We start from the raw sequence: 11,580 nt of genomic DNA on the forward strand, positions 1-11,580 counted from the left end.
GACACTGCCCCTCAAAATTACCTTAGAATACATGCGTTCTAAAGAAATGTATCTAAATTCTCTGGCAATCATGCTAGGCCAATTTCTATTAAGTATTTCTAGCAAAATATCTTCACTGCGATCTTAAAATACTGCAAGATTGTGTTTTTGTTTGTTTTCCATGAAAAGTATAGGAGCTTCTGTTCATTGCTTACCCAACAAAGCCATGGTGTTTCAAATTAATATTTTCTGACAAATTGTAGTTGATTAATTCATTTTGAATTGTCATGACACTCAGTTTCTAAAACCAGCTGCGATGGTGGGTTCCTAAATCTCTTGAGTGAGACTGTTATGGAAATAAGAATGCAGCTGTGCATGATGATAAAAGGGACTGTACAATTTTAGAATGCTCAGAAGAACAGAAAATAATTTTTGATTGTCTGAGCTGGCGTTGTGCTCACATAGCTATTTATCTTGAGTGTTCTTTTCAGTGAATTTCTTTTAATGTAGGCTGAATTAGGTCAGTCTGATAAAAAACTGATCTTTTACAATGCTGTCTCAGATTATGTTTCTCGGTCTACCTACCATGGGGCCATTTACTGCAACTCCTTTAATGCCTTTGTAAACTGGAACTCAGCAAATACATCTGGACTAAATAAAACAATGCATAACTTAGTCTTTGATGTCTTACCAAAACAGACATAAGAACCACAGTTTTTATTTTCATTTCTGCCATCAAGATCAGAATGCTACGCTGCTTCCTCAGATTCTTGACTGATCAAAAATAATAGCTTGACTGATTAAATTTGAAAGCTTTGAGTTAATGTCAAATTCAAAATATTGTCACTGACAATATCTATGGCCTGAAGATTGTAACTTGCTAAGGTCTGACAATATGAATGAATGAATGAATGAATTAATTAATTAATGAATTAATTAATTAATGAAATGTGAGCATTAGTGGGTAAGCAGTAGAACTTGTAAATTGGGATTTTATTTTATTTTATTTTATTTTATTTTATTTTATTTTATTTTATTTTATTTTATTTTATTTTATTTTATTTTACTCTATCTTATCTTATTTTATCTGATGTTATTTTATTTTTGTTTTATTGTCAATGTGATGTTTGATATACGTTAATGCCTTTTTTAGGGTTGTATAGCCTTTTCACTCTGGCAGGGGGACTGCCAATGGAAAATAGCCCTTTTGGCTATAATCGGGTTAATATGCATTTTAATGTTCATGCATTTTAATATGCATTTTAATGTTCATAAATGAACACTGTCCCTCTTGATCAAATAAACACATTGATTGATTGATTGACTGATTGATTGATTGATTGATAGATAGATAGATAGATTGATTGAAATGGAGCTCTGACAGGTTTGTATACTGTATGTAAAATGTAGATTAGTCTTCAAAATAAGACTTGTAAAATAGAGCACTTCATTGACAAAAGAGAATTTCGCACATTTATCACAGAACTGTCTGTCCTATATAGTTCAATCAATTTTATAAAACAGAAAATATCTGTAGGCTCAAGAAATTATACAGTATGAAGGGGCACATGGTGGATGGTTACCTTAATAAAGTGTAAGTAGCCTAAAATATATTTCGGATATTGTTAAAAAAAAAGTTTGACAACGGCAGAACTGTATTGTAAACTCCAGTAGCACATAGGAGTCATTGTAAAAAGATATTGCATTCATTTCGTGCAACATCACGTCTTAATCGAGGATATGGCGCTTCGCGAAAAAAAAATCTGTTGGTCCTCTCATGCTTACCGTAGCATCGATGTGGCTCAGACAGGGAGGTTCCACGTCACTCGTAAGTACCAGAGAAGCAAACTAGCCACGGATGCGGAGATAAAAGAAACGGGAATAACAGCTACAACCTAAAGGTAAAAAAACAGACATAGCTTTGTCATATTATTTTCATAAAAACAAGGCAATATGTCTGTATACCTCCAGTAAAGAATATCACTTCGGTAGATAGAATGATAAAGCTAGTGTCTAGCAAGCTGACTGAATCACTTGCTTGCGAGCTAATCGACTGTAAGATAAGGTAGGAACTTACTAGCTGCTTGCTTGCTAACGAGTAATTTGACGGCAAGTTAAGCATGAGGTTTAATTTGTAAATGAAGAAGGATACGTTTAGTTAAAGGTACCATACCATAAGAAGTGATGCCAAAATCAAACTAGCTAACCAGCTAGCTAACGTATGCAGTGTCCAGTTGACGTTGAAATGAAGTAACGCTAGCGAAGAGCTACTCTGTTATCTGTTTGCCAGCCTTCGGAGTATGTAATTGAGCTAACTAGTTAGCATAGTTGACATTAAGGCCTCATTACACAAGTATACATGATCTACAACTGAATATCTACCCTTAGCATGCTTGTCGTGCCATTGCACTATAGGTTATTTGCATCGTCTTGATTCTAATATCGAGCGCTTTAGCCATTCATTTCAGTGGAGAATTCGTCCCTTTACGTATGACATCCTGCCAGCGAGTCAGGAAGTTGTTAAGTTGATGTGTACAAATTTTTGTTAGCTCGCGAGGCGCTCTTGAGGGCTGAAGTTAACACTATTACACAACCGCTGTGCTTTGTTGAATATCAATTACATCGATTGGTGAATTCTTGCTCAGATTTATTTACACTATGAAACAATTTACCACTTTTTGGAAGGTGCCTATGTTTTTATAGGCAACTGGATTTGGTATTACCTTCAAATTCATTTTGTCGATACATGGCCATGTGAAGCACAGAAACACACCTTTTGATCCCACTAGCCGTCTATGTTGTTAGAATGTAGTTCTTTGGTCCGGAAGGGAGCACCTTGCGAAAATGCAAGGAAAGCCTTTACAGCACGGCATTGCTAAATACATCGCCAACAGACAGCAGTTAGCTTGTTAGCCAGCTTTTATCAGTGCCAGCTGGGCTGTTCGTGGTCTGCAAGGTTTTTTGATGCCTTTTCGGTAGTTGACTAACTCATTTGAGATCAAAACCACTAGGCTTTACAGGTGTACAAACAAACAGAACGGTCTGTTAACACTATTTTGCGATTGTCATTAGATTACGACAATGGTGCTAAAGGTTCGTCAGATTAGTAGTTATTCCTGCTGATATGTTATGTGCAATTTTAACCAGATATATTGATTGGAGTTTCTTCCAAAGAAGAGGACCTGCCTGGCACCATGACGGCCGCAGAAAATGTGTGCTACACCCTTATTAATGTTCCAAATGACTCAGAACCTCCATCTGAGGTCAGCCTTAAGACTGATCTAGGTAAGCACTTATAATATTTACCAACATAACGGCTTTAATGGATTATAAAATTTTACACAATATTCTTCATACTGCATATTATGTTGTGCTTCAGTCTCTTGCAATGCTTGTCTTTTTGGTATCTCACAAGGTTTGATATGATAATCTATGTTTGATTTTCTTTATACAGAAAAGGGAGAGATCAAGGCCAAGACGGAAGCACTGAAGAAAGTCATCATCATGATTCTGAATGGGGAGAAGTTGCCGGGCCTTCTCATGACCATCATTCGCTTTGTCCTCCCGCTCCAAGACCACACCATCAAAAAGCTGCTGCTGGTCTTCTGGGAGATTGTGCCCAAAACCCATCCTGATGGCAAGCTTCTACAGGAGATGATCTTGGTCTGTGATGCCTACAGAAAGGTATGTGGAAGAGAGAGCATGTACATTTTAACCTTGAATGAATGATCACTCTCATGAACTACACTACCATTCTTATGGTCCAGCGGACTAGTTGTGTCTGGCCAGTGTGCCTTGTTTAAGAGTCTGAACACGTGTCTCATGGTACGTTTCAGGACCTCCAGCACCCTAACGAGTTCATTCGCGGCTCCACTCTTCGCTTCCTGTGCAAGCTGAAGGAGGCTGAGCTGCTGGAGCCGCTCATGCCTGCCATCCGCGCCTGTCTGGAGCACCGCCACAGCTATGTGCGCCGCAACGCTGTCCTGGCCATTTACACTATCTACAGGTCAGTGTTTGTGTATGCTTGAGCAGGGATGGAGATGGAGATGGATACATTAATTGTCTTTTGATTCGAATTAAAAACTAAAAATACACCTTAAAGTGTTCATGCAGAGTAATGTTACATTATACACAAAGACGTGGATGTGTGCTGTGCATATGTTCAAGCTTTGATTTATTTCTTCCAGAAATTTTGAACATCTGATCCCAGATGCTCCAGAGCTGATCCACGACTTTCTGGTGAATGAAAAAGATGCCAGTTGCAAGAGAAACGCTTTTATGATGTTGATTCATGCAGACCAGGTAAAAATGTCACCATTGAATCTTTTAATGTTGTCAGCAAGGAAATGTTGGCTTGATTTTGGTAGTGGCATGGTTTTGAATTCTTTCTCAACTTTACAGGACAGAGCACTGGATTATCTCAGTACATGTATTGACCAGGTGCATACCTTTGGAGACATTCTTCAGTTGGTCATTGTGGAGCTGATCTACAAGGTAATTTATTCTTCCTTTATTGACCAATTTATCAAAAATCTAAATTTTTTCTTTCATCATAAGATGGCCAGATGTAAAATAAGATTCAAGCTGAAGCATCAGTCATTTAAAGATGTAAACATTATGGCCAGCTATCTAGAAAATGATTTATACCAGCCACCATGTAGAAAATGGTTTTGCAATATTTTAAGTAATAAATAATTGGCTTTATGAGAATCATTGTCAGCATCATCCTTGTCTTTTCTTCAGCAAATACATTTAGATCAAAATGTTCCTGTTCAGTGAAAGGGTTTTGTTTGTCAGATTTAGACATGATTTTTGGAGATTGATCCTGTTCTCTTGTGTAGGTGTGCCACGCCAACCCTTCAGAGCGAGCCCGCTTCATCCGTTGCATTTATAACCTGCTCCAGTCCTCCAGCCCTGCTGTGAAGTATGAGGCTGCAGGGACACTCGTCACCCTCTCCAGCGCCCCCACTGCCGTCAAGGTGCCTATGCATCCCATTCCAATCTGAGCCTTCCTTCCCTGCTGTCTGGGGCTTGCATGACACTAACAGTTGTCTATCTATTCAGGCTGCTGCCCAGTGCTACATCGACCTGATCATCAAGGAGAGCGACAACAATGTCAAACTGATTGTCCTGGATCGTCTGATCGAGCTGAAGGAGCACCCCACACATGAGCGTGTTCTGCAGGTTAGGCTGGATTTGATCCGCTGAACTTTTCCACCCGTGTTGTCGACCAGGTTACGATGTATTCCCTGCTTGAGTGGTAAGTTGTCTGTGTTGAACACCCTGTTGTTTTTTGTCGGTCCCTCAGGACCTGGTGATGGACATCCTTAGGGTGCTGACCACTCCTGATCTGGAAGTACGAAAAAAGACCCTGCAGCTCGCCCTTGACCTCGTCTCGTCACGGAATGTTGAAGAGGTGGGTGTGTTGAAGAGTTGCTGTTGTTTTTTTGGTGTTTTTTAAGCCCAATTATCTACATCAATCATGTGTGTATGTTGTTGTGGACTCTTGCAGCTAGTCATAGTGCTGAAGAAAGAAGTGATAAAGACGAACAACGTCACTGAGCACGAAGATACCGACAAGTACAGACAGCTGCTGGTGCGCACCCTTCACTCCTGCAGTGTCCGTTTCCCTGACATGGCTGCCAATGTCATCCCTGTGGTAAGAATACTTTTCCCCCTAAGTCTATGTTTCCCCCTAAAGCTGCGGTAGAAGTATTTCCCTTAAAAGATTATGCATGTCTTGTGAAACTGAGACTAGACAGGATCCAGTGATACAAATGTATTCTCTGTAGTGTGTGACGAGCTTCACTTCAAAGCGTACCTTGTATTAACTTAAATGTTTGTGTGTGTGTGTGTGTGTGTGTGTGTGCGTGCGTGTGTGTGCGTGCGCGCGTGTGTGTGCGTGTGCGTGTGCGTGTGTGTGTGTGTGTGTGTGTGCAAATGCAGCTGATGGAGTTCCTGAGTGACACTAATGAGGCAGCTGCTGCAGATGTGCTGGAGTTTGTGCGAGAGGCCATCCAGAGGTTTGAGAGCCTGAGGCCTCTCATCATAGAGAAGATGCTGGAAGTCTTCAACGCCATCAAGACAGTCAAGTAAGCCTCCCGGTCCTTATTTGAATTCTTCCATTGTTCAAGTTAAGATTTCTGTGTCTGTGTTCTGTGGTATGTTATAGATGTTTTAAATGCATGATTGAATCCTTTAGGATCTACAGAGGAGCTCTCTGGATCCTGGGAGAGTACTGCAGTACCAAAGAAGATATTCAGAGTGTGATGACAGAAGTGCGGCGATCATTGGGAGAGGTATGTATGAAAATTGTGTGTGTTTATGTGTGTGTCTGGATGATTGGATGCAGTTGTTTTGTTTGCAATGTGTGAGGCGATCGTTGGGAGAGGTACGTATGAGAATTGTGTCTGTCTGGATGATTGGATGCAGTTGTTTTGTTTTCAATGTATTTTAAAATGCATCCCATTGACTCTTTGGATAATGCTTTTTTTGTCCACATGGTGACTAATCACTTCACTGATTCTGTGTTGAGATACCATGTAGCCATGAAGAAATAAGATCCTCCCTCCTGCATAACCTCTGTAGCGTTAATACTAGCGTTAAATGTGTTTCCTCATCTCCAGATCCCCATAGTCGAGAATGAGATAAAGAAGGAGGCTGGGGAGGGGAAGCCAGAGGAGGAGGTCAGTGCCGCTCCGGCCCAGAAACTGGTGACTGAGATGGGCACCTACGTCACACAGAGCGCCCTCAGCTCCTCGCGTCCCTCCAAGAAAGAGGAGGACAGGTACAGACATATCTCCTCATAGCTCCTGTAGCTTCAAATGTAAAAGCCTGTTACTGTCTAAGTATCTGCTTCACTGTAATGTAAATGTGTAGGGATGTCACATTTGATTGATACGTTTTGTGATGTCATTCACACAGAATTTAAGTTACAGTGTTGTTGTTTTGTTGTTTGTTGTTTTTTGTTTTTTACAAATCATGTTCTTTTGTAGGCCACCACTGAGAGGCTTCCTCATGGATGGAGACTTCTTTGTTGCTGCCTCGCTGGCAACCACCCTCACCAAAGTTGCCTTGCGATACGTGGGCATTGTCCCTGACAAGAAGAGGCAGAATGTGAGTGGTTTATTTGTTTGTGTAATCACTATCCCAGTGAGCAGTTATCTGTGTGCCGTTTTGAGATTTGCTGAGGTGTTAAGTCCAATGCATTGTGCCTCCTTCTCTAGTCCTTTGTGGCCGAAGCTATGCTCATCATGGCCACTATCCTGCACCTGGGCAAGTCCTCGCTGCCCAAGAAGCACATCACGGACGACGATGTGGAACGCATCTCCCTTTGCCTGAAGGTGCTGTCCGAGCTCTCGCCGCTCATGAACGACATTTTCAACAAGGAGTGCCGGAAGTCGCTCTCCCACATGCTGGCCGTGCGACTGGAGGAGGAGAAGCTCTCACAGAAGGTAGGGGGCGCTGAAGAGCCACTTGGATTGAGAGCATTTCTTCCTGGCGACGCTCAGAGGTTTCGGCCCAATTTCATAACTTACGCCAACCTTTGTACACATTTGCTTTTAGTAGGTCAAAGTTCCTTAATTTATTTTAGGTAATTCCTAACTTCATTTACATTTTACTTTCCTGTAATAAAGCTGGGTACTAGCTTTATCTAGGAGTAGGTGCTTGAAGTCCCATACTTGAAGGCCCATGAAGAGCCATACTGTGTTTTGCTCACCTTCATTCCGTCTGACCTGCAGAAAGAGTCTGAGAAGCGAAACGTGGTCGTGCAGGCAGACGACCCCATCTCCTTCATGCAGCTGACGGCCAAGAATGAAATTACCTCAAAAGATGACCAGTTCCAGCTCAGCCTACTCGCCGCCATGGGCACCACCCAGCGGAAGGAGGCAGCCGACCCCCTGGCCTCCAAACTCAACAAAGTGAGCCTGAGTCTCAATTTCTCCATGAATTAACACACACCTGCCTTTCTCCATAGCAAAACAGATGCAATGTTTGATGTAGCCAGTAGAGGGCATTGTGGTTCAAGAGATGGACATTGTTCCAGAACTGAATTACTTTTAATAGACTTAGGATGTGGTCAAATAGTTGAAAGGAAATTACATCCAGTGTCTTCTCCTAACCTTTCTTCTTTGACCTTGATGGAAAACGTCACAAGGTTAAGGAAAGATGTGAGTGAGACCTTATAAGTGCATAACGACCACACTAACCCTAAGCTACGTAATTGTGCGACGGCAGATGTTATTGACGTGGGTCTTTTTTTAAATATTGCCACCACAAGGAAATGTGGAATGGCATTCTCTGCCTTCTTCTCCGTAAAGGATGGTCCAGTGTACCCTATGCTTAAGGAGATAATAAAGGATGGTCCCGTGTACCCTATGCTAAAGGAGATAATAAAGGATGGTCCCGTGTACCCCATGCTAAAGGAGATGGGAAAGAAAGCAATGAAGCACCTTTCCATAGCATTTGGAGAACTCGACCAGCTCTTACCGGGACTGCCGCTTCCGGGTCATTCCACTCAGTTAGGAGCATTTCTAAGCAAAAAAGACTGTTTGACTACAGCCCTGGCCTGAAACATCCATTGACCTCTGACATCCATTCCATTATTCAATCATAAATATTCAATACATAGCATCTAAGGCAAAGGTTATGCGCATCGTGTTAAGAAGAGTAAGGGGGAAAATCCATCAAACCATTAGTTAAGATTTTATGGTTTCATTTCAGGTCACTCAGCTGACTGGCTTCTCGGATCCCGTGTATGCGGAGGCTTATGTCCATGTCAACCAGTATGACATTGTCCTGGATGTGCTGGTGGTTAACCAAACCAGCGACACCTTACAGAACTGCACCCTTGAACTGGCCACACTTGGTATGTTAACATTGTAATTCCTCCAGCATCTTTATCATGTGGAAGTAGAATTTTTGTGTTTGAATTTGTTTTCCCGCAAATCATAATCGAATAATAATTCCCTTTTGCAACCGGCAGGTGACCTTAAACTTGTGGAGAAGCCGTCTCCTCTCACTCTTGCCCCCCATGATTTTGCCAACATCAAGGCCAATGTCAAAGTGGCATCCACAGAAAATGGCATCATATTTGGAAACATAGGTACAGCTTCCTGTGCACTTAGTGCCTGCTCCGTCTTCCAAGTTTATCTAACTGCTGTTGAGATGAATCTTCATATTCTCATGAGCTGACTTCTGTGTTTGGCAGTGTACGACGTGTCGGGGGCAGCCAGCGACCGGAACTGCGTGGTCCTCAGTGACATCCACATCGACATCATGGACTACATACAGCCAGCCTCCTGCACTGATGCAGAGTTCAGACAGATGTGGGCCGAGTTTGAGTGGGAGAATAAGGTACAAGGACGACCAGCATTTCTTGTGGCAGCAAAAAAATATAGCGATTACCGTAGGAGAACTGTGGCCTCATTCCTATACAGAGCCTCTCCCATTTGTGTAGGCCCAACTGCAAACCAAGTGCAGGAGTGCAGTGTATGACGTTCTCATTTTACCCACAGGTGACCGTGAACACCAACGTCAGCGAGCTGAATGATTACCTGCTCCACATCCTCAGCTCCACAAACATGAAGTGCCTGACTCCAGAGAAGGTAATGTCCAAAAAGTAAAGTACAACTTGGTGGCATATGTACCCAGTGTTGTTTATAAAGGTGCAGTCCACGAATGGCTGCTGTTTGTTCAGTGTTGGTGATAAAAAAACTATTTGGCCGTTGAGCTCAAATATCAACAGTCTTGGTAAAATGCTTGGTCAATGTCTAAAGTAGGAGTTTTATCAGTGTTGCCTCACTTACTGTTGCCCTTGTTCATATTAGGCTCTATCTGGCATTTGTGGCTTCATGGCTGCCAACCTGTACGCCCGCTCCATATTTGGTGAGGATGCTCTGGCAAACGTGAGCATTGAGAAGCCTATCCACCTGGGCCCAGATGCACCAGTCAATGGACACATCCGAATCCGGGCCAAGAGCCAGGTAGGCCTCGCTTCACCTCACCTTTCATGCATGCGAACCATCCAGTATAACACAGACAAATCTCTCCACTTCTTTTTTTGCACTCTTGTTTTGTAACAATTCACAGCTACTGTATATAGCCATCCCGCCTTGTATATACTTTCTTAATCTTCTTAGACTCACTGTTTGTTTTGTATTGTGTTGTAATATATATATATACTGAGAGACACTTTACCAAGTCAAATGCCTTGTTTGTGCAAACTTACTTGGCCAATAAAAACCTGATTCTGAAATGCAAATGATGTCTTGCCTGATCTAGCGCCATGCTAGTGTCCTGAACATGTTGGAATGCAACAGTGACTGTAAGTCACCTTTGGGAGGTGAACCAGGGGTCATCTGTTGAATAGTTAAGCTGTGCAAATACAGCTGCATCACTGAAATGTGTTTTTTTGTGTGTGTGTCTACAGGGCATGGCTCTGAGTCTGGGTGACAAGATCAATCTGTCTCAGAAGAAGTCCATGTCTTAGAGATGAAGCTTGCCGGTGGCAGCTGGTGCGATGCTTCCCCACAGTGCTCCGTCTAACCTCTCTGTTCCCTCTGTAGTACATGTCTCTGTCTCCACTGGGCACAGTCAGTACCGTCTGTGTGCTCCTGTGGCCAGTGGTTGCCAGTCCTATCAGATATTCAATGCGTAAGGGGATTATTATTTAGATTTTCACAAAGCTATGGGTATGCTTTATCAGACCCCTCCCCCCCTACGTCAGTCATCGAGGGATTGTCTTTGCTCGTCTGTAACTTTCAATAAACACTGCAGATTATCCATCTTTTCGTGTCTGTCTTTTTGTAACTAGCTTTGCTCTGAAGGGCTTTGAGGGGAATCAGAGGACGCTCCTGAAAGCCCTCCTTATCTTATGCATTTCTGAATGCTGCTGCCATAATTTTCAGTGGCCTCTCTGCTGTTTGACATTTCCTTCAACCACAGATGACGCAACAAGAGAATCATTTTTTTCTGCTTTTGACGATCGAAATCTTCAGGCATTTTTGGAATTGCCCAAGGGTCACATGCTTGACTGCTGACTGTATACTGCAGGATGCCTCATGCAGAGGAAATGGGTTGTGCCTGTATGCTGTTCTGGTGTGGGTGCGTATGCCATTGTGTATATGAAAACATACTTTGCGCGTCTGTGTTGCAGTGAGCTCCGCCAGTGGATTATTTTCAGGCGATATTTTTTCTCTGGTTGACTTTTGGCCCTGATAATTAGGGGTTGTCACTGAGTGCGGTGTAGAAGCTCTTCATCAGAGCGATTCTTGTGAGATCAATAAAAATAAGCTTTACTCAGGGCTTTCTTAGAGAAGGATGAACTGCAGAAATCTGCTGATGCAAACCTACGTGTGTGGAGGTCTCGTGTTCAAACCCATTATGGGGATGAGCCAGAGTGGAGAGGGCATTGTTCCCCACATAAATTTTACATTAACTTCCATTTTATGGGACTACAAAAGCTATGCTAATGTGATTATTTGACTCCCCAGTTGCATATAGATTACATAATGAGTTCTAGTTGATGATCTCTAAGCTTATGTCCATGGGAGAATCAAATTTCTAAGAGGATAACACAAATGTTCCAATATGCAATAT

At 42.3% G+C, this 11,580-nt stretch overlaps 1 protein-coding gene across 2 annotated transcripts; it reads left to right on the forward strand.

Annotated features, from left to right (window-relative positions):
- Positions 1-1,799: 1,799 nt before the first annotated feature.
- Positions 1,800-10,768, forward strand: copb1 (COPI coat complex subunit beta 1). Of its 2 annotated transcripts, none has more exons than XM_080843435.1 (22): positions 1,800-1,880; positions 3,127-3,264; positions 3,434-3,663; positions 3,816-3,985; positions 4,167-4,281; positions 4,381-4,473; positions 4,821-4,958; positions 5,044-5,163; positions 5,288-5,395; positions 5,492-5,638; positions 5,926-6,071; positions 6,182-6,278; positions 6,606-6,766; positions 6,975-7,095; positions 7,206-7,433; positions 7,722-7,901; positions 8,704-8,848; positions 8,966-9,085; positions 9,191-9,336; positions 9,498-9,587; positions 9,810-9,965; positions 10,412-10,768. In XM_080843435.1, exons 2-22 carry the CDS (start codon positions 3,174-3,176, stop codon positions 10,469-10,471), a joined length of 2,862 nt encoding a protein of 953 aa, XP_080699561.1. In that variant the 5' UTR covers positions 1,800-1,880; positions 3,127-3,173; the 3' UTR covers positions 10,472-10,768. The 2 variants fall into 2 exon arrangements, with proteins under 2 accessions (XP_080699561.1, XP_080699562.1); XM_080843436.1 differs by having other exon boundaries at positions 1,814-1,880; positions 3,154-3,264.
- The last annotated feature ends 812 nt before the right edge of the window (positions 10,769-11,580 follow it).

The sequence above is a fragment of the Sprattus sprattus genome (assembly GCF_963457725.1).
Source record: "Sprattus sprattus genome assembly, chromosome: 8".
NCBI lineage: Eukaryota > Metazoa > Chordata > Actinopteri > Clupeiformes > Clupeidae > Sprattus > Sprattus sprattus.